This window comes from Mandrillus leucophaeus, unplaced genomic scaffold (assembly GCF_000951045.1).
Source record: "Mandrillus leucophaeus isolate KB7577 unplaced genomic scaffold, Mleu.le_1.0 Scaffold335, whole genome shotgun sequence".
NCBI lineage: Eukaryota > Metazoa > Chordata > Mammalia > Primates > Cercopithecidae > Mandrillus > Mandrillus leucophaeus.
Window position 1 is genome coordinate 782,641 of NW_012103532.1, and position 23,885 is coordinate 806,525.

At 40.0% G+C, this 23,885-nt stretch overlaps 2 protein-coding genes across 3 annotated transcripts in view; both read right to left on the reverse strand.

Moving 5' to 3' along the window:
* Nucleotides 1–11,183, reverse strand: part of GOLGA1 (golgin A1) — a 73,977-nt gene extending 62,794 nt beyond the window's left edge. The window contains exons 1-4 of one of the 2 annotated variants that reach the window (XM_011988682.1): nucleotides 11,040–11,183; nucleotides 10,190–10,239; nucleotides 8,679–8,968; nucleotides 1,131–1,221 (exon numbers count right to left, since the gene is read on the reverse strand). In XM_011988682.1, the coding sequence (XP_011844072.1) occupies nucleotides 1,131–1,221; nucleotides 8,679–8,813 (226 nt within the window). In that variant the 5' untranslated portion in view covers nucleotides 8,814–8,968; nucleotides 10,190–10,239; nucleotides 11,040–11,183. Of the gene's footprint in view, nucleotides 1–1,130; nucleotides 1,222–8,678; nucleotides 8,969–10,189; nucleotides 10,240–10,908 lie in introns of both variants that reach the window. The other variant, XM_011988683.1, reaches the window with a different exon arrangement.
* An 11,799-nt stretch (nucleotides 11,184–22,982) lies between these two features.
* The window catches only part of SCAI (suppressor of cancer cell invasion), a gene marked incomplete at its 5' end in the record, with an annotated part of 114,169 nt that continues 113,266 nt past the window's right edge, over nucleotides 22,983–23,885 (reverse strand). Inside the window, 1 exon segment of the mRNA XM_011988698.1 lies at nucleotides 22,983–23,151. Within this exon segment, the coding sequence (XP_011844088.1) occupies nucleotides 23,005–23,151 (147 nt within the window).

The following is a 23,885-nucleotide window of genomic DNA, read 5'->3' on the forward strand; positions in this document are numbered from 1 at the left end:
GCTATGAACCTTTGATAGCTACACAAATACAAATACTTCACATACAATGTGGTGAATCCGGGTCTGATAGCTACACAAATATAAATATTTCACATACCACTTGGTGAATTTGGGTCTGCTGTTTTACTCCAATAAAATGGGCATTAAAAGGCCAAGGGACGGCCGGGCATGGTGGCTCACGCCTGTAATCCCAGCACTTTGGGAGGCCTAGACAGGTAGATCTCGAGGTCAAGAGATCGAGACCATCTTGGCTAACACAGTGAAACCCCGTCTCTGCTAAAAATACAAAAAAAATTAGCTGGGCATGGTGGCAGGTGCCTGTAGTCCCAGCTACTAGGGAGGCTGAGGCAGGAGAATGGCATGAACCCGGGAGGCAGAGCTTGCAGTGAGCCAAGATTGCGCCGCTGCACTCCAGCCTGGGCAACAGAGCGAGACTCCATCTCAAAAAAAAAAAAAAAAAAAAAAGCCAAGGGACAAAAAGACACACAGAAGCCATGAACCACTTTATAGGATGAAGTTTTCCAAACGTATCCACTGGCAGAAACCAAAATAATAACTCACAATTCTATCATGACCATGCCCTCCTCAGGCAAAGGATATAATGGGAGCTATGTAAACTGCACACAAAAGACATAATGAGAGTTACACCTTCTATGCAGGTGCTGAAGTCAGAAATACCATTGAAAAGTGGCCCAAAGACCTACAACGACACTTACACAGGTGGTATGAGCTGCAGGAAGTGGCAACATAGAACCAATCTCTCTCTGGTGCTGATGAATCCAATATCTGTTGGCCATTCCCTTTAAAAACTAACCCTATCCCTTTCCACCTGAAAGCAGGCTATGCTAATGGTGGAAGATGGTCAAATCTATTGTACATACACTATTACCATCTTTTATTTCCATGGCTAGAAACCTCAGGAGCAGAAAAATTTTTTTAATAAACTTTCAAATTCAGTTTTGAATTTACACTATTTAGTACACTAAAAAAAGAAGAGGGTATACTTGCTCCTATTTAAAAAGATCAAAATGATATGTGAAAATAACTATAAATCCTATATGGCTATTTTATAGGAAGAGTCAAGCAAGGCAAGTTTCTCGTGTTTGTTTTTTACAAGTTCTTAGACATACCAGAAAGTCTGGCCTCTAACTTTCGCATCTGTTCATTCCTTCTCAAAAGCTGGGATGAAAGATCTTCTCTGGAGCTGCTTCCATCGGAAGCCTGTTGAGGTAGACACAAGGAAGGTCGAATTCATATATGTGTGAGACCACAGTACTGAGCCAGAAAGTGACAGGTCTACTTTAGGTTTGGTTACACTTCAATTAATTGTAGTCACTGAAAAGCTTCTTAACGTAACTGGGCCTAGTTTCTCTACCTGGAAAGTGGAAGCAATGCTTTCTGCCTCTTAAAGTGAAGGAGAGAGGAGATGCTAAACAGATATATCGTATGTGTACACATGTTATTGAAATAAATAATAGTAAATAGATCCATTATTATAGCAAGTATGTAATACAAAAACTATATTTGCCACGATAAAAAAATCACTTTATCTTTCCAAAAGTAAAGTCCTGGGATAAAGAGGGCGGGAGTTCTGTAGGGATCAAAAGCTGGCCTATGACTATGAATCTTTCACCAATATTGATAAAGTTTCAGTATCTTCATCTATAAAACAAAGGGATATCAATCTAAAACTCTAATTTGCATCATAGACTTCAGCAGATAATATGCATTCAACAAACCAATATATTAATGAGGCATACATTTTTCCCAAAAAACCAGATTATTTTAAAATAAATGAATACTACTATTACTATGGGCACTGCTTGCGATTGCTAATAACTCAGTTTTAAAAATCTCTTTTACTTTTCATCATAAAATTTTTCAAACTATAGAAAGGGAGAGAAATTGGTCTAATGAACACTTTCCATCTACTTTCACAATCGCTGAAGCTTTGCCTTATTTGTTTCACCAATTTTTATTTTTCTGAAGTAATTTAAATAACAGACATCATTACATTTCATCCTAAATACTCTGATAACTATTTCTAAAAAATAAGGATATTTCTCTTCATAGACAACATATGATTATCATTCCTAACAAAAAATACTAACATCCAGTCCTTAATCATGTTTCCCATTGTATCCCCAAAATGTTTTTAAAGATGATTCAATAATTCACTTCAAATATTCATCTACATGTCCAGCCAACTGCCCATCCAATATGTACTAAGAGTCAGGACAGTGGACAGTTAAGAGGAGAGTCTCTGGTGTCAGAAGACCTTGCTTCAGGTTCCAGCTTTACCACTTTCAAGCTGTAAGAACTTAGGCTCATTACTCAACTTCTCTGTGCACTGGTTTCCTCATTTGCAATCTGTGATAACAAATATCATTTGCCTCACAGAGCTGTGAATAGGATTAAGTAAATCAATACTTGTCAAATCCCTAAAACACAGCCTGGCACATATTAGCTTTAATATGTGTCATCTATTACTAGTTGTCTTAGTCTATTTGAGCTGCTATAACGAAATGCCATAAAGCGTGTGACTTATAAACAACAGAAATGTATTTCTCACGGTTCTGGAGTCTGGGAAGTCCAAAATTAAGGTGCCAGCAGATTGGGTGTCTAGTGAGGACCCACTTTCTGGTTCATACATGACACCTTCTAGCTGTGCCCTCACATGGTGGAAGGGGCAAAGCAGCTTTCTGGGGCCTCTTTTGTAAGGGCACTAATCCCATTCATGAGGGTTCCTCCCTCATGAGCTAATCATCTCGGAGACGATTCACCTCCTCATTCCATTGCTCTGGTGATTAGGTTTCAATATATCAATTTTTGGGGACACAAACATTCAGACCACAGCACTAGCAGTATAAGAAGCTGTTATGATTATTACTGTTAGTGAGACATAGAATGTCTCACTACTGTGCTAAGCACTAGGAATAGTGGTGAAACAAAGAGCTCCTATCCAAAATAACAGCAGCAGCAGCTAATTATGAAATGCTTAGAGCCAGATTCCATGCTAAGTGCTTTACATCCTAAGCAGAAGAACTGACATTACAGGCCTCAGACTGTTGTCCTTAGAAAGGCCTGCTTTTAAGGTTGGTCCTTGCCTGGCATCTGGGAACTTAGGCTTTGGGAGGGTTCCCATTATTCTGTTAAGAATGGCTCATTGTGCCTAAAATGTTTGTGCAAAAATATGGTTTATGCTGAATACCTGGTTTCCTTCTGGAGTCTGGATTATTTATTTATTTATTTATTTATTTAGACAGAGTCTTGCTCTGTCACCCAGGCTGGAGTGCAGTGGTACAATGTTGGCTCACTGTAACCTCTGCCTCCTGGGTTCAAGCGATTCTCCTGGGCCTCCTGAGTAGCTGGGACTACAGGTGTGTGCCATCATGCCCAGCTAATATTTGTGTTTTTAGTAGAGACAGGGTTTTGCCATGTTGGCCAGGCTGCTCTCAAACTCCTGACCTCAACTGATCCACCCGCCTTGGTCTCCCAAAGTGCTGGGATTACAGGTGTGAGACACCCCACCTGGCCCGGAGTCTGGAATTTTGATACCCAGTAGGCAGAGGGTGTTCACACGACCAGTACCCAATAAAAACCCTGGACACTGAGTCTCTAATGAGCTTCCCTGGTAGACATTTTACATGTGATGTCACAACTCATTGCTGGGAGAATGGAGCGTGTCCTATGTTACTCCACTGGGAGAAGAATCTTGGAAGCCTGCACCTGTTTCCTCCAAGCTTTGCCCCATGCACGTTTTCCCTTTGCTGACTCTGTTTTAGATCCTTTCACTGTAATAAATTACAGCAGTGAGTAAAACTGTATGCTGAGTCTTGTGAGTCCTCCTAGTGAATAATCAAATCTGGGGATGATCTTGGGCATCCTTGACACACATATTTTAATAAAGATAGATAGAGTTCCTATCCCCATTTTATAGATGTGGAAAATAAGGAAAGAAAAAAATGAAGAAACTTGCCCAAAGTCACATAAAAATAACAGAGCAGATATGGCTCTATAACCAGACCTGAGTTCCTAAGGGCTACACTTCCCTTATCGCCTTTCATGAAACTCCCAGTTCAGTGGAAGAGACAAACAAGCAAATCATCAATAACAATGCAATACAGTAGGTGCTATTACAGAGGTTAGCAGAAGTCAAGGCACCAAACAGCCAGCAGGGGTAAAGGAGAGAGGGCTGCCAGAGGAGAAGGTCAGGTCAAGGGAGTTTCCTGGAAGTAACATGTAAGCTGAGTCTTAAGACGCACAACAGTCTGGAAGAGGAATGAAGGAGTGAAAGGGGAGACAAGACATTCTAGAGAGAGGAAACAGCATGTGCAAAAATTGTAGGCATGAAAGAATGTGGTACATTCTAGAAAGTGCAACAAATTCAATCTGGCTGTAGCACAGGGTGTAGGAAAGTACAGTGAGAAAATGTTGGCCAAATAAACTGAGACAAGACCATGACAGTTTACCATTATGCTATAATAATGGGTTTGTACTTCATCCTGAAAATGATGGGAAAGCCACTGAGTTTTATGAGTCTTTTTTTTTTTTTTGAGACGGAGTCTCGCGCTGTGGCCCAGGCTGGAGTGCAGTGGCGCGATCTCGGCTCACTGCAAGCTCCGCCTCCCGGGTTCACGCCATTGTCCTGCCTCAGCCTCCTGAGTAGCTGGGACTACAGGCGCCCGCCACCGCGCCCGGCTAATTTTTTGTATTTTTAGTAGAGACGGGGTTTCACTGTGGTCTCGATCTCCTGACCTTGTGATCCGCCCGCCTCGGCCTCCCAAAGTGCTGGGATTACAGACGTGAGCCACCGCGCCCGGCCTATGAGTCTTAAGTACTGGAGAGACATCAACAGATCTGCTTTTAGAAAGATCACTTTGGGCTGCGCACAGCCGCTAGCGCCTGCAGTCCCAGTATTTTGGGAGGTCAAGGTGGGCAGATTGTTTGAGCCCAGGAATTCAAGACCAGCCTAAGCAACATGGCAAAACTCCGTCTCTACAAAAAATGCAAAAATTAGCTGGGTGTGGTGGTACGTGACTGTTGTGCCAACCACTCAAGAGGCTGAAATGGGAGAATCGCTTGAGCCCAGGAGGTTAAGGCTGCAGTGGGCTGTGATCGCGCCACTGCACTCCAGCCTGGGTGAAAGAAAGAGACCCCTGTCTCAAAAGGTCAAAACAAAAGGTCACTTTGGGGATAGGGAACCCAGATAGACTACAACATTTGTCCCAGAAAGAAAGGCAGTCTGAAATCAAATGATAGTATAGGTTGAGTATCTCTTACCCAAACAGTTTTGGATCCGAAGTGTTTTGGAGTTAGGATTTTTTCAGATTTTGGAATGTCTGCATATACATAATTAATAATTTGGGGATGGGACCCAAGTATAAACACAAAATTATGTTCCATATACATTTTATACACAGAGCCTGAACATAATTTTCTATAATATTTTAAATAATATGCATTAAACAAATTTGTGTTAAGTATTTATGTGTAGAATTTTCCACTTGTAGCCATGTTGGCGCTCAAAAAGTTTTTTTGGAGTATTTCAGATTTCAAATTTTCAGATTACAGATGCTTAACCTGTGCTAGTAAATGTACTACTAGAAGATGGAGTAGAGAGGCAAGTTTGAGACATTTAAGAAATGAAAGCTGCCTGTAATCCTAGCACTTTGGGAGGCTGAGGTGGGCAGATTGCCTGAGCTCAGGAGTTCGAGACCAGCCTGGGCAACACGGTGAAACCTCATCTCTATTAAAAATACAAAAAATTAGCCGAGTATGGCGGCATGCACCTGTAGTCCCAGTTACTTGGGAGGCGGAGGCAGGAGAATTGCTTGAACCCAGGGTTCAGCCTGGGAGACAGAGTGAGACTCTGTCTCCAAAAAAAAAATAGAAAAAAAGAAATAGGAGCCATTATACATGGTGACTGATTGGACATCAAGAAGTGAAAGGAGGGAAGAGTCTAAAATACCTCCAAGGTTTCTGGCTGGTGACTTGGGAAGATGAAGGTGCACGTCTGGAGATGGAAATGATGAATTCAATTTTGTTCATTTAGAATTTGAGATGCCACAGAGGAGGCATCTGTTTGGAGAAATATATGCAGTTGGGTATAAGGGTCTGGAGACAGGAACTGAGGATCAGGCTGTATTAAGTTCAAAACTTGAGAAATCCGAAAATAAAGTACTTCCTGAAACCAGGTCAATCTCTGTATTTGGGATACATTACTAAATAAATGACTTCATTTAGCATGTCAAAATGAAGGCAAAGCAGGTCCTTCTGTTACAGAACCCAGCCTTAAAACTACATCCTTCAGCCCAATGCTCAAATGTGTGCTTATATTTCCTCTAAAATATAGGAACCAGTGATAATGTAGACCTGGTAATCTTATTGCTCCATCCCGATAACCTAATAGCTTCTGCCATGTAATCTGACCTGGGATCCAGGCAGTATAAGAAAGCAGGAGGAAGACTCATCTGACCATGGAAACAGCTCAAATGTCTATCGCCAGGAGAAGACAGAGATAAAATGTGGCGTTTTCTAAAGCTGGGATCTTTTTTTTTTTTTAAATCTTTAGAGACAAGAGTCTCGCTCTGTTGCGTAGGTGGGAGTACAGTGGCACGATCATAGCTCACTACAATCTCAAACTCCTGGGCTCAAGTGATCCTCTTGCCTCTGCCTCTCAAAAAGCTAGGACTACAGGCATACCACCACCAACCTGGCTAACTTAAAAAAAAAAAAAAAAAACTTTTGTAGAGATGCGGACTTGCTATGTTGCCCAGGCTGGTCTTGAACTTCTGGCCTCAAGCAATCCTTCTGCCTTAGCTTCCCAAAGCACTAGGATTACAGGCATGAGCTTCTGTGCCCAGCCTGGAATCTTATACAGCAGTAAGAACAAATGAACCACAGCTTCCTATAACATGGATGCATTTTATAAGCATGCTGAATTAAATTTTAAAAAAGGAAATCCAAGAAGTCTACAGTGTGCAACTTTTATAACTTCAAAAACAAGCAGTATTAAATAATAAATTATTTATGAATACATACATGTCTGGTAAGATATTTTAAAAAGCAAGTGAATGAAAAATACAAAATTTAGAATAGTGGTTATGCTAGCCTAAATTGGGTAGAGGAAATTGGAAGAAGCATATAAGTGGCTTAACAGAATTGATAATGTTCTATTTTTTCAGATGAGTGATAGATTTACTTTATGCTTTATACTTTACATATATATTATATACATTCATTTATACATATCAAGCATTATAAATGAGTTTTAAAGAAATTTATTGCCAAGTGTTGGTGGCCCACCCCTATAAACCCAGCACTTTGGGAGACTAAGAAGGGAGGATCATGAGGTCAGGAGTTCGAGACCAGCCTGGCCAACATAGTGAAACCCTGTCTCTACTGAATATACAAAAATTAGCTGGACGTGGTGGCAGGTGCCTGTAGTTCCAGCTACTCAGGAGGCTGAGGCAGGAGAATCACTTAAACCCGGGAGGTGGAGATTGCAGGGAGCTGAGATTGCGCCGCTGCACTCCAGCCTAGGTGACAGAGCGGGACTCCATCTCAAAAACAAAAACCAAAAACCAAAAACCAAAAAAAATTATCCCGGGCACGGTGGTGGGCACCTGTAGTTCCAGCTACTTGGGAGGCTGAGGCAGGAGAATTGCTTGAACCTAGGAGGTGGAGATTGCAGTGAGCTGAGATCATGCCACTGCACTCCAGCCTGGGTGACAGAGTGAGACTCTGTCTCAAAAAAAAAGAAAAAAAGAAATTTATCTAACTTAAGAGGACCCTGTCATATGCAAAAGCCACACTTTATTTTTTAAGCATGACATTTCCCTAATATAGCAACATCTTCATTTTTTGAAATCTTATAGCCACAAATGTATTTTACTAATAAGAAACATATTGTAGGCCAGGCATGGTGGCTCACACCTGTAATACCAGCACTTTGGGAGGCCAAGGCAGGCGGATCGCCTGAGCTCAGGAGTTTGAGACCACCCTGGGCAACATGGTGAAAACCTGTCTCTAAGAAAATACAAAAAATTAGCCAGGCATGGTGGAGTACACCTCTAGTCTCAGCTACTCTGGAGGCTGAGGCACAAGAATTGCTTGAGCCCCAGAGGCAGAGGTTGCAGTGAACTGAGATCAGGCCACAGCACTCCACCTTAGGCTACTGAGTGAGAGTCCATCTCAAAAAAAAAGAAAGAAAAAAAAAAAAAGAAACATACTGTAATCACTGTTGCCATCTTTCCATCAACCTTCCCAATACAACAATGCACTCTGGCTAACCCCTTACCACAACTCAGAGACCTTGTTAAGCAGCAATGACTTAGTTGTTATATAAGTATATATGTCTGCAATGAAAACAGGCCCAGACATTTTCAGAAATGAAATGCAAAAGAAGAGGTACAAGGTATACAGATGGAAAAACAGTACAAGAGGACACTGGAGAGACTATGAAGAGGAATTCACAGAAAAATAAGGAAAAAAAAAGAGTACCTTAACATTTACAAACCAAACATTAACAAAAAGGTACCTCAGAGTAAGAAGAATCAGATGTACAGGCTCTTATATAGCTACAAATCATGAAAGGTATGAAATAATCAAGCAATTTAAAATATTTATTGGAAGAATTCCCTGCAAAAGTATATTTCTTAAGTAAAGATACTTACAAAGTCATCTCCTGAGTCAGCTCCCATTGAGGCAACTGATTCCTTGCTCACAGACCGTGGGATCCTAGTAGCACCTCCTGGTCTCTGAGCAACAGCAGTCTCTTCTGCAATTTTCTTCTTCAGTTTTGCAAACATGTTTGCTGTGTGGCTATCCGGCACGGATGATGAGCTCTCAGTAGTCCTGGTGCCTGTGTTTAGCAATCAGACACAGGTGCCTACAAAGTTTCAGACATCCAAGCTAGCTGCATTCCCCCTTAAATGTGGGCCAAGGGCTTATGGCAACACAGGATCTATAAACCAGATGAAAGGGACAGTTCAAAAGTTAAACACTGGAAAGATTTCACATCTCAGTTGTTAAGTTTTAGATTTCAAAATTAAGTTTCATAATGTACATGTACACTTATAGAACACAATTACTAAACATTTAAAAAGCACTCAGGTGCTTCATATGCATATAAGATGAAGAAATCCAGTCTCAAGGAGATGTAGTAATCTATCAAAGATTGTGTGGCTAAGTGGCAGGGCTGGTATTTGAACAGAGGACTCTCATTCACAAATCTCTGTTTTTTTTTTTTTAATTACACCATGTTGAGTATGACATATAACACATTTGGTAAAATTTCCCAGAGCAGACATCAACATCACATATTCGTAACTTAATGATTTCAAATCCTTCCTCCAATAAGCTTAACTACAGTTTAGTGTTATTTTTTTAAGTTGAAGGCAAAAACGCAGGTAATTCGATTCATATGTAATCCAATATCCAATATGTAATTCAGTATGTAAAAGGTGTAATATCCTACTGTTTCAGGATGGTTTGCAATCAACTGTCCAATAGGAAAAGCTGGTAACAGAAAAAAGACAAGCCAGACAACTCTGTTGTATAGGTATCTGATATCCTTGAACATTTTCTGGAGACGCTGTGTGGTTCTGAGTTTGATAAAATTACCTCCAATCAGTTTCTTTTCTTTTTCTTTTTTTTTTTTTTTGAGATGGAGTTTCTTTCTTGTTGCCCAGGCTGGAGTGCAATGGCACGATCTCGGCTCACTGCAACCTCCACCTCCCGGGTTCAAGTGATTCTCCTGCCTCAGCCTCCCGAGCAGCTGGGATTACAGGCATGCGCCATCACGCCCGGCTTATTTTGTATTTTTAGTAGAGATGAGGTTTCTCCGTGTTGGTCAGGCTGGTCTCAAACTCTTGACCTCAGGTGATCCACCTGCCTCGGCCTTCTGAAGTGCTGGGATTACAGGTGTGAGCCACTGCACCCAGCCTGTTTCTTTTCTTCAGAATGTTTGACATGATATTCAAAGAAAGATTCAAAAATCTTTTCCTCCCAATGGTGTATAAAACACTAATATTCTGGTTCCAACCTTAACTTTCCATGTTTTGTGGAGGACACCTAAGCTCTGCTCTGAGATACACAAATGCCATCTTACCACTTCAGATCCTCCATTAAGTCTGTACAATTCTTCAGAAACTTTACTTTCAATGTCTGTAAACCACTTACTCACCTGGCTTATCTACTAGATTTAAAACAGCTTGGAGGTCAAAGCATTCTGTCCTGCATGAAGACAAAATAAAATTCATTGGATATTTCAAGTGTATGGCCGAAATGTTGGGTAGGGATGGGGAGAAGTAGTGAAGGAAGAGGGACAAAAGAAAGATTAAAGGGGGTAAGAAAACCTGTCACAACTCTCAGTGGGATGCCCTCCCTAACCCTGATCTATGAATTTGTTATTTGCCTAAGAGCGTCACTTACAAGCGCACAGAACAAAATTGATCACCACAGCGGGTGCCTAAACTCATCTCTCCCTGGGAGCCCTAAGCAAAACAATTTGAATGAGGTTAAGTTTTCCTGGGGCCAGTATTTATTTCTCAGTTGATTACTATACTCACACACTGTTTACCTGGCCAGACCCTGGACTGTCTAGTCACGGATTTGCACTGAGAAAAAGCAAAGCAAAATTGGGTAAAGACAGATGCCTAACTCCCAGGGAGGCAGGCAGGTGCCTGCCACGGCAGTTTGGATCTCACTCCCTCAGGCTCCCTCCAGCCCCGCCCGTGCTTGGACTGTCAAAGAAAGGAAGGATCCAACATCTCTCCCATTTGACAGCAGAGAAACTGAGCCCCAGAGAGGAGCGACTTGTCCAAGGTCGCGCAGGGAGGAATCCCGGAATCCTAGGATCCAGACTCCCAGGCCGAGGCAGCCCGCCTCCGCCCCCACTCTCACCCTTTCAGCACCCCGGTGCCGCCCCCCGCCTTGGGGCTTGGGCAACCCTGACCGGGCCGCTGTGGGGACAGACAGAGGCCACCGGGAGAATAAGGGGCCTACTCGCATTCCCGGAGTCCTGGCCCGCGCACCTGCCTCTCTCTGGGCAGCCAGCAAAGCCCCGCCTCCGGGGCCTCTCGTGAGCCCCGGACCGCGTCACCAGCCCCCACCGCCCGGCTGGAGAGCCGAGCAGCGACCCGGAACCGCACGTCTCCCAGCGCGCCGGAAGTGACTGCGCGAGGGAGTTGGTCCGACGCGCGCATGCGCCCGTGAGCGGCCTTTGGCGGCTACTGTTCCAACCTCTGGGCGGCGGTTGGGCCGGAACGGCTGAAGTGCGCGAGTGCCTAGCCGGGCGCTCCGTCAGCTCAGTTCGCCACGTCAGCGAGCGGCCAGAGCCGCAGATGATGACTGAGTCTCCGAGGCCTCTCTTGGTCTTTTTCTATTTTAACAGGGGCGTGTGCAGAGCGTGGTAAGTGGGAGGGGCTTCGTGTCAAAAGTGAAAGAACCAGTCCGTGCCACAGGCCCCGCTGCGCTGTGCTGGCTACAAACCCGGCGCGGGCTGCGCTGCTTGGCCAGACGCCCCCCGTGCCGCCCGGTCCCGCCGCACCCTAGGCAGCTGCCTCGCCACTGTGTGACCCGGGAAGTCTGCGCCTCCATCTTCACTCAGAAGGCAGTAGCTCCAGAAACTAGTCCTTATACCTTGAGACCAGTTTTTAAACTTTGGCGCCTGTCACCTCCTGTAGATGATACCTTTTATATCGCAACCGAGTACATAACGTCCAGCAGAACCACGTTCTTATTATGTAATGCACTTAAAAACGCTAGTGGCGGCTCACTATATTGGATTAGCTTCACCATCCGCTGCTGGGCCGTCTCCTTTCTCCTTAGGAAGAAAGTTCAAAGCATCAAAAGTGCCCGGCGCGCGCTCCTGTGGTCCCAGCTACTCGGAAGACCGAGTTGGGAGGATCTCTGGGTCCGGGGCTTCGAGGCCAGCCTGGGCACCGCGGCGAGACTCCGTCTCTTTAAGTAAATAGCAATCATACAGGCAGTAGGAAAAGAAAAAAACAAAACAGGAAAAACTGTCTTGTTCTAAGTCACATTCCAGGCCGGGCGCGGTGGTTCACCCGAGGTCAGGAGTTCAGACCAGCCTAACATGGCGAAACCCCGTCTCTACTAAAATTACAAAATTAACCGGGCTTGGTGGCCCATGCCTCGAATCCCAATGACTTGGGAGGCGGAGGCAGGAGAATCGCTTGAACCTGGGAGGTGGAGGTTGCAGTGAACCAAGATTGCGCCATTGCACTCCAGCTTGGGCAACAAGAGTGAAACTGTCTCAAACAAAAAGTCACGGTCCACATCAGTAACCTAAGTCAGGTCCCTGAACTCGTCAGTGCCAAGCCAGCCATTCCACTTTAAGTACTCTGGTTCCATCCCCAGACTTAACACCAGCCCAAGAGTAAGCAGATTCCACCCAATTCAACAGCCCCTTCCTTCGCGTGTTCCAGGAGCAGGGCACGGAAAAACCAAAACCAGGATTCAGACATTTACAAACTAACAAGAAGCATCAACCCCAAGATAGTTGAAAGCCTTTGAGATACGTGAATGAAGCAAACCCTAACAGTTCAGCTGTCAATACCGAAAAAGTACCAAAAACTTTAAGCAAATAATGTTTATTTTTATATTGATGATACACTTTATATGTGGATTCAAGATACAAAATTCATGTACAGGAGTTCACACCTGATGAATGTAGACACATTCCTAGAGAACATTTATCAATGTGAAAATTTCTTTAATACACTGACAACAAAAATCAAATATTCTCTAATCTCGTTATTCAATAAACATCAAAACGTTTCAGTTTTCATCCTCTAGTATTGAAGTGCCCTCAAGGTGGTAGGCACTGTATCGCAGGAGAAAACATTGGAAAGCCTACTGAATCCGCTCTGCAGAATCACAGTGTTTACTCTGAAATTCATTTAGTGAAGTAGTGAAAGGCTATCTTTTATGACAAATCACATCTCATACAAGAGTCAAAAGTGATGAACTCAAGAAAATAAAATGTTTCAAGAACTTCTCAATTTCTAAAATCTATGGAGGATTAACCATAACAAAGAAGAAAAAGGCTGCTAGAAAGGAAGAAAACAAAAAACATCCTGTTTAAGAGAACGTATGGCTTAAGCAATTTAGAACACAACTGACAAGACCTTTATAATACCACAAATGTTCAAGTCAAATGATAGTGACAGTATAATTTTCCCCTTAGTCATTGGTAGTAAATAGCCCCTTCAAAATTTATTCTACTGTTAACACATATAAAAACTAATGAATCCAAACAGTTTTGCTAACAGGGCTGAGTCGATGGATTTTTTTTTTTCCTAAAGTATTAACTCACAATATCCAAATATTAATACAAGTGAACAACAAGATTGTTTCAAAGATTACAGTGATTTGTGAATAGCTAAAGAGGCAACCAAATAGCTTCATTATTTGCACAACAGATTAGCAGCACTTGGATAAGAATTGTTACATGAAAAATATTGTGCTTCAGTCTCTTGAGGAAAGCTAATAAATATAACTCTATAATCCCTATAGTATTACAATTCTATAACATTTCAGTTACAGACAAGCACAATTTTTAAGTATTTCACACCACTAGAAAATCGAGTAATTATATCCTCCAAATGTAATTACTGCTATGATTTAAACAAGTGCATTTCTGCCTAGTAATCAGAATGTAGACAATAAGTTCACCATTATTTTCAAGGGAAAAAGATCAAACATAACTTATTTTAACTCCTATTTGATTATCTTAACCTTTAGTGATGATTTGAATTTTAAAAAGGGAAACTCAACCTTACAATGGAAACTGCTCAGAGGAAATAATAAAGTGGCCTGAAATTACAGTAATTCTTAGCACAAAGTAAAAAGTGATTTATAACTGCTTCATCTGATTCAATGATTAATAAAACCATTGTTTATACTGGTGCTACACAATGAAGATAACCTATATGGATAAGTTATTTTACTTGTAAACTCTGCTATGAAAATGTTAGGACTTTGTATCTGCCTTTCCTATTATGTAAGACATTTCTACCTCAACTGGAAGAATCCTCCAAAATAAAAGTTTCTCTGATTATTGAACAGCAAGGTTTATTAAAAACAAGCCAAAAAAAAAAAGCAAAAACAAACAAAAAAAAACAGTAGAACTAGCCATGTGGTCTATGTGGCAAAAGGAATGCATTCAGATAACTATAAAAAGCCACACAAATCAAGTTCTAAATTATTGTACTGAACTATTAGAAGGTATTTTTAATGATATAATCAATGAGTTAACAAAAACCATTTTTCAGGAAACAGTAATAAAAATTCTTTTTTTTTTTTTTGAAATGGAATCTCGCTCTGTCGCCCAGACTGGAGTGCAATGGCACGATCTCGGCTCACTGCAAAGTCTGCCTCCCAGGTTCAAGCAATTCTCCTGCCTCAGCCTCCCAAGTAGCTGGGATTACAGGCACACACCACCACGCCTGGCTAATTTTTTTTTTTTTTTTTTTTTAGTAGAGACAGGGTTTCACTGTGTTGCCCAGGCTGGTCTCCAACTACTGAGTAATAAAAATTCTTATTGTGCTAAAACACTTTAAGCAAATTTTTCCTGCAGATTTTTAATATACCACAATACATAGTTTTAATTTAGGAAGAAGGCAATTAATAGCATGCAAAGAAGGGTGGGAATAATATTTTTTAAAATACAGTGGTTATCCCTCTATGGTTTGGAAGTATTTACTTTTGGGATTATCATATATGATCATTTCAAATGTTATACTTATTCATACTGATTTCATGTTTGAGAAAATGTATGGTTCAAACTGTAATGTTTACAAATTTCAACTTTCAATCCTGGCAAAGTGGACATTCACAACAGCTTCAGAAGAGAAAAGAAAATCAGTGATGTAACAAACATTTAAGTATCATTTACTGCAGATCTGTAAGAAGGCTAGCCATAATTCCCTATTTCATTCTGAAAGTGATATAACTCAGCCTATTAGCTTTCATTCCATAAGCCTAGGAGAGAAGTATAAAACCTAAAATTACCTATGTCTTAATAAACAATATTACACCTAAGAAGATGATTGTCTTAGTAGATAGATTGGAATTGTCCACCAAACTAGGAAACTGATCCCCAATTTATAGTCTATGACGAAATTTAGGCTTGAATAAGTGAGTTTGTAGTTTTAATATAATGGACTTCAAACTATTAAAAAAAAAAAAACTGAGTCTACTGTCCAAGTTATGTTTAAAAATCACACTGATTAGTCTGATAACTATTAAAAAAATAATTTTTTTTAGGCCGGGCACAGTGGCTCACACCTGTAATCCCAGCCCTTTGGGAGGCCGAGGAGGGTGGATCACTTGAGGTCAGGAGTTCGAGACTAACCTAGTCAACATGGTGAAACCCCATCTCTACTAAAAATACAAAATTAGCTGATCATGGTGGCACACGCCTGTAATCCCAGCTACTTGGGAGGCTGAGGCAGGAGAATCTCTTGAACCCGGGAGGCAGAGGTTTCAGTGAGCTGAGATCGCACCATTGCATTCCAGCCTGGGCAACAAGAGCGAAACTCCATCTCAAAAATAAAAATATTATTAATTTTTAAAACTGTAAAAGAAATTAACAAAAATATTTTAAAATTAAGAATGGTTCTTCAATCAGTGATTAAATAACAATGTCATGTAAAGTTGGAATTCTTCTCAAAAGTCAATATTATACTAAACTAATAAGTATAAAATGCCAATTTTAGTTTAAAAAAATTTCATATTTACGGAATTCCAAAGGAAATATTTCTATGGCACCAACAAATTAGTTATACTTAATACAGTTATCTCTACCCAATTAAAGGCAGATCACCCTACATCGTCCTCATACCCTTCCCATCAATAGGTGATTGATTCCATTCACACATCAATTATTTTTCCTTAAACACAAGGCATGCTTAAGTCTTTTGTTCAAAACTCAATGAAGTTGGAACATAGTGTAGTATTAGGCTTTGAAATTCTAGTTTGAGGAAGATGAATCGCTTTTTTTCTTTTTTTTTTTAAAGTAAAATGGTCCCATTATCCAGGAAAGACTGAGAGGTACAGCAAAAATAGGTGTAAAGTATCAATGTATAAGAGCGCAGGAGACTAAAGGGAAAGAGCTGGGTTTTCTAAGCAAGTTTTACCTTATTAACCTCAAAGTTATTGGCTTTACAACCGCTGGGGTTAGAGGTCACATTCACTATGTCAAGTCTTTTCTACTGTACTTTTCGTTACCACTACTGTCCTCAATGTCCACAAGGAGCCTGAGTCAGTTCCATGAATTTTAAATGGTATATTATCTGCTCTACTACTCTCCAGTGCAAAAACAATGATTTGATTATTCAAGCAACACAGCATCAGATCCTATGGATGTTTTCACTGATTTTTCAGAAATAATAAATTACCAAATTTTAATATTTATTGAAGAAAAAGGCTGTTATGATTATTTCTAAATACTGTAATTGAAAAGTGTTAGGAATAGTTGGCTGTTTTATTTAAAATACAATGAATCAGCAAATGTAACATTTTTTGGGTGGTAAAACTCACTCCTGAGATAATTTCTCTATTTTAAGATAATTTAATATTGGATCAGAGAGATTTAATCTTCCAAAGAATATTGGTGTAAAAAGTTGCTTTGCAGTTACATTTTATCATGCAAAAATAACCTCTACTTAATTTCTGCAGTGAATGTATTTAAGTGTATATTAAACATCTCCTACACTCTTTCATGCAAATAAATATGTCTGAAGTAACCAAACATTGATACTTGGCAACATTCTATAGGTTCACAAATTGGCACTGCACATATTTACTATCCTCTTATCCTCCCCAACCCTATCATCCTTGGGAGAGGTTTGAAGGCCCAGATTTTTATAGCACACCATGCATCTAATATTAAAAACTCTACTTCATGTGTGAATATATCATCAACTTGCAGAACACAAGTGGTCTCATAGAGACACAGCAATACGAGTGGAGGCATTTTATTCAGTGGAAGCATTTTCTCAGATGAGCCTACTCACCTTTGATATGCAAGTCCAATAAGAAAAAATCTGTAGCTAGAAATGCCAAGACAGGACTAAATTAATCATAGCTGCTGCAAATACACAAATTAACAACCTCCTGTTCCTCATTAAATCCTACCTTACTTAAGTTAGGCCATCCCTTAGCTAATGCCCCCTTTTCTGCCTCACAGAGACACATAAAACGAGGCACACTGATGAAAAAAAATTGTTCCAAAATCAAAATTCAGTATGAGGCATAAAAATGACAACTGGGAATATATTTCCCCTATTTAATGGACATTTTCCTATGTTTTAAAATGTGATCAAAGCAATTTGTTTTCCACAGCCTATTAAGCCCCACTATAATTTACTCAGTAATAATACTTAAACATGGATCAAGAAAATAAAGGACTACTACAGCTTCAGAATCTGCTGGTGTCTCAGTTTCACATACTTAGGTTTTTCAGGTTTATATCACTAATTTATCATCAGTTTAAATAAAAATTTGCAGGTGATTTTAAAGCTAAGAATATCCAGCTTTCTGTTAAGATCTTCATATCCTAATTTCAACTCCAAATTAGCCCATTTTATCCAAACACAAGCCCCTCAAAATAGAGACTTATGAATGAGATACAGCCACAACCTAATTACAGCAGCATGAACAATGCCACTAGGATGTCCTCACAGAACTTAAATAAATTCAGCCCACAATGGGTATGGGTACATAATATACACATACTGTATCATTGCATACCAATATATTTACAAATATGTACACATATATACAAAAAGTATACACAGAGATTGCATGTAGCATCACAAAAATATACATATGCCATTACAAATAAAATAAGAATTTCAAATAAATAAGGTCAACAAAAGAGCCCTCAAGGTAAATACCCTCTTATGCTTTCCAAACACACACAGGAACATACACACTCAAAATATCACCAGAAGACTCATAGCATTCATATTCGTATCAAATCTTTTACTCACTCAGGGTGGGGAGGTGGTTTTGAATCACTGGCAATGGCCAAGTTAGCAGACCTTGGTACCTGACTATATTTCCAGTCCAGAATGTTTTCTGTATATCAAGCTGATTACAAGTCTCCAGAAATTAGATTTTTCAACTGGGTCCAAACTGCTTCTCAGAGACAGAAAGTTACTAAATCACACATGTCAGAGGAGATTAAACCTGGAGGAGAGTGCTACAGAAAGCTCCTTAATACCTAATACATAAATCTGATTTGTCGCTTTTCCCATTATCCTGACTAAATTCAGTACAATTACCACCTAATCTGTTTCAGGGAATTCTATTGCACAAAGGAAATAAAGGGCAGTAGCCAGAATTTGGAAGGGAGGGAACCACCCGGATCCTCTATCAGGAAAACTCCAGCCACAATTGGATTGCACTTTGCTTCTGAAATCCTAAAACATTTCAATTTGGTAAAAATAAAGAGAGTACAATAAATTCTGTGCTTTGAGAGGTTTAAGAGCACCACTTTCTAGGAGAAACACACACATGCATATGAAGGACACATCCTGGCTAGAATAAAAGATAAAATGTCAGACTTGTGGATTTTTGTAATAAAAATTTGATACTGTTCTGTGCCAAAATACAAATCCCTAATTATTCTTTCTTGTTCATTATAGAGAGCAGTCTGAGCTACTGAGAAGACTGGGCTGAGATGAGGAGATCTGAGTTTTAGTTCTAGCTCTATCACTAGACCATCACTGTGGGTCTCAGCTTTCTCTTCTGTAAAATAGAGAAGACAGTTGCTTTACCAACTTCAGAAATACACAGATAAAGAGAAAATTTCACTGTGCTTCATTTTGTTTTGTGTATAACTGACTTCTTGCAGTGTTATGCTTTCTATGTTGTTTGTAATGATACTTAAGAGAGATGAGAGACTGTATCAGAATCTCCAGGGAGAATTTGTGCAATTTGAAAACAAAGGAGTGATTTTTCCCTTTGCTTTGCTCTGTTCTTAGTTCCTGTATTTAAATTTTTATGAATTATAAAATTAAATACATTAGGGCTTAAATTTTTTATATTTATAAAGGGCAGGTGGTATGCACTTTAAAAAAATGAAATTTTTTGCCACTATCAGCTCAAGCCCATTGGGCAACTGTCCTTTTACATAATTCTCCCTTGATTAAAGAACTACAGAAGCTGGGTGAGGTACAAGGAGGGTTTATTAAACTGTATGTTTAGGCTGGGCGTGGTGGCTCATGCCTGTAATCCCAGCACTTTGGGAGGCCGAGGCTGGCGGATCACCTGAAGTCAGGAGTTGGAGACCAGCCTGACCAGCATGGTAGACTCCATCTCAAAATACAAAATTAGCTGGGTGTGGTGGTGCATGCCTGTAATCCCAGCTACTGAGGAGGCTGAGGCAGGAGAATCACTTGAAACCGGGAGGCAGAGGTTGCAGTGAGCGGAGATCCCGCCACCACACTCCAGCCTGAGTAACAAGAGCGAAACTCCATCTTAAAAACAAAAAACAAAAAAAACTGTATATTTAAAACTTTCATGATAAAAAGTAAAGACACAGTATTCATTGCAAATGTGACCTTCCTAATGAAGCCTACCCTGATCATCACTTTTTCTTTTTTTTCCAGAGATGAGGTCTTGCTTTGTCATCCAGGCTGGAGTGCAGTGGTACAATCACAACTCACTGCAGCCACAAACTCCTGGGCTCAAGTGACCCTCCCACCTCGGCCTCTCAGGTAGCTGGGACTAATAGGGGCATGTTACTATGCCCGGCTTCATCACTCTTTTAAACATTATCCTTAAGAAAACAAACAAAAGATTTACCTTACCATAATCTACACTTTTCCATCCTACTTAACATTTTCTAACATAAATTACTTATGTTTATTGCCTTACTCCTCCTACTAGAATGTAAGCTTCATGAACATGAGGATTTTTAAGTCTACTTTGTTTGCTTCCCCAATGCCCAGAAGAAAATCTGGAGTATAGTCGTTGTTTAATACGCATTTTTCTGAAGGCATCAATGAAACAATAACATTTTCCAGCACAGTTTTCCTCTCTTTGAAGATTCAAGATCACTTCCGTCCACTTTAGGTTTTTAACTACCTGTAAGGAATTACACTACTAGCTTAAGGGGCAATGTCATGAGGGTCAATGTTGTGATTTCTAAGACCCTCATTTTTAGACAAACATGTTTCTAATCATAAAAGCTCTAATTTCCTCAGGAAAGTCTCCGTCTGCACTAGTTTCTAAAACAGCTAAGTGGGGCCCAGATTTTCTTGAACAAAATCTAAGTAAATGTGACCTACAAAAGAAAATGTTGTGTACACTACAAACAGGGTAAATAGTTCTCTTGGTGGTTGGAGTGGGGAAATCAATATTTTTGGAACCAAGAGTCCAAATTACAGAATCAGAGTTAGAAAGAACCTGGGCCAACCTCTTCATTTTACAGATGACAGTGCTAATAAGCAGAGACATGAAGACACTTGTCAAAGGGCATAATACTAGTTACCAGGAAAGCCAGGACTAGAACTTAGGTCTCCTAGTTCTCAGACCAGTGTTCTTTATGCTTAACAGGGAAGGATAAAGCTCAGAACAGTAAATACTATTTTAAACATTAGAGGACAGGAAACTCTGTGTTGGTAGGAGCATAACTGGCACAGGACTTAAGGGGAATTGAAACAAGAGGTCAGAAAACTGAAAATAGTCTATTGCTGTAGGTCAATGAACACTGTTACTAAAGGAAAGCTATGAAATTTATTAAGTTACTGAAAAAAAAAGGAAAGCATACTGAAAAAAAAGGAAAGCAGTCTTTACCTGAAAATGAAAACCCACTAGCAAAGGAAATCTCTTTCCAGGGTAACTTTTCCCAAGCTTTCTGAAATACTGTTTGAAAGAACAAACAAAAATATTTTTAAAAAAGTAAACAGGCCAGGTACAGTGACTCACACCTGTAATCCTAGCATTTTGGGAGGCTGAAGCAGGAGGATCACTTGAGCCCAGAAGTTTGAGGCCAGCCTGCTCAACAAAGTGAGAACACATCTCTACAAAAAATTAAAAAATAAAGAAAATTAGCCAAGCACAGTGGCGCATGCCTGTAGTCCCAGCTACTTGGGAGGCTGAGGTGGGAGGATTGCCTGAGTCCAGGAATTTGAGGCTGCAGTGAGCCATGAACGTACCACTGCACCCCAGCCTGGGCAACAGAGCAAGACCCTGTCTCTTAAAAAAAAAAAAAAAAAGTAAACAGAATACTCCCCCAAGTCCCCAAACCCCAAAACAGTAACTTTGGACTTCAGATTTGAAAAATCAGCAAATCAGAGCAGGAATGGGAATAACTTAGACCCAAATTAGTCTCTATGCCAGAAATGAAAACCAAGTTAAAAAATAATGGCCAGGTGCGGTCACTCACACCTGTAATCCCAGCACTTTAGGAGACTGAGGCGGGCAGATCACAAGGTCAGGAGTTAAAGACCAGCCTGACCGACATGGTGAAACCCCATCTCTACTAAAAATACAAAAATTAGCCGGGCATGGTGTCGGGCACCTGTAATCCCAGCTACTCGGGAGGCTAAGGCAGGAAAATCGCTTGAACCTGGGAGGCAGAGGTTGCAGTGAGCCGAGATAGCGCCACTGCACTCCAACCTGGGCAACAAGAGCGAGACTCTGTCTCAAAAAAAAAAAAAAAAAATTAGAGTAAAATTTACCTAGGGCCATGGGAAAGAGATATCACAAGCAATCACTTCACTTCCCCTGGGACTGCCAGATGTGATCCTGTACAGAAAATTAGGTATCAGGCCTTTTCATTCATAGATTTCTGAAACTGAATGCTGGGTCATCAAAAAGGAGGGGAGAACTTCATAGTAAGTGACTGTGAAATTATAAAGGGAATGACAGGGAAGGAAAATACAAAAAAGAAAAATCTATAATATACACTGAGTCCTATTTAAGATAATAAAAATTTTGTGCATGAATATAAAACACTAAATACAGGAAATGTTAATAAATCTTATTTCAAAATTGTCAATGCAAAACCAACTTACATTTTAGGTTTCATAACATCCAGTTCCCCCTTACCAAAATTTAAAACATCTCTGACTTTGAAGTCTCATAAATTTCAGTGAGGCAAAAAATTAAAACTTTATGCCACAGACATAAATCTAGTCTTTAAATGTGATCTCATAAACCAAGAGTTTAAATAGAATTCCTATTGGAGACATTGTATCATGAAACCAATGACATGGTTTTTTGACTGAAATATTTCAAAGTTGTTTCCTTTTTCATTTCCAGCATTCACAGACTACAAAGAAAAGAAAATATGCAAATAAATCTCATAACACAATACTCATACATTCCAAGTAATATTTACCATCTCAAGTCCTCAATTAAGATCTAGCTTTCAGATGCAATTCAATCCAATTTCTGATATTATGACAGTATTGAAAGAAATTAAATGATTTCAAAAACTGGCTTGATCATGTTTCAAAGAATCAAACATTTTTCTACCAGCTAAGTTGGAATGAGAAAAAATATATTATGGAGGGACTCTGTTCCTGATTTTCAGTAGTCCATGGTGGCTAGCTTCATCATTACGAACGATTACATACTTCCAAATCCAGACATTTAACTTAGGTCCTAGTATAAGAGTTGGATTTACCTCATTATACAAAAATAAATGATTTTTTCTTCTCAGGGTGAGAATAGTGACTATTTGAGTGTAGGATTAGAAGTTGGAGGTAAATATCCATCCCTCAAAATCAAAAAATAAAAATTCCAAGATTAAGATTTTAAAAGACCTGAAAGGTTGCATTTTAAAACAGTTGCCCTAAAAGTGTGAACTTTTTTTTTCTCAGTTTGTTTTTAAAATGGTGGCCCTAAATTAAAAAATAAAAACTAAGTAACACCACTATGTGTCTTATCACATTAGAAAACTGCACCATTTAAAATTTGTGGAAAATGAAAACTTGTTTCGACAAGAGGGTTTTTGTTTTAATAGTCATCAATGGTATTCTCAAAGAACACGTTTCGAACATCCAGAATGGATGCTAATTCCAAAATGTGCTTCTGGAGATGAGGATTCTCCACTGTTTCATCCCTTGGCAGTTGTGGATATGATTCTGGATAATTTCGTGTTTCCTGGTAGACAAAAAAGAGAAAAGTCAAGTTTTGCGGTCTAATGAAAGAAAATTTTACACATTGATACAGTGTCAAGAAGTAATATAATATGTATTTTCTCTTTTATATTGGAATGAATCTTATTGTTAATATATTTGTTGAATATTGAATTGCTGATATTTAACCATTTTGACCTTTAAAAATGACAATTTCAGATGGTTCAACATAATATATTCATTTAGTGAGTTATTCCACAAATGTTTACTGAGGCCTATTGTTGCTAGACACTATGCTCTATATCATGTGGAAACCATATAATTCATGCTACTGGGGGGAAAATCCTAACACATATAGAATTTCAACAAGTATATGTTAAATAAAAAGATATTGCTTTGGAAATTAAAATGAGGCTGGGGCGGCTGGGCACGGTGGCTCACGCCTGTAATCCCAGCACTTTGGGAGGCCAAAGTGGGCAGATCACGAGGTCAGGAGTTCGAGACCAGCCTGGCCAACATGCTGAAACCCCATCTATACTAAAATACAAAAATTAGCCAGGCATGGTGGTGGGCACCTATAATCTCAGCTACTCAGGAAGCTGAGGCAGGAGAATTCCTTGAACCCGGGAGGCAGAGGTTGCAGTGAGCTGAGATCACGCCATTGCACTCCAGCCCAGGCTTTTTGCCATGTTGGCCAGGCTGGTCTCGAACTCCTGACCTCATGTGATCTGCCTGCCTCAGCCTCTCAAAGTGTTAGGA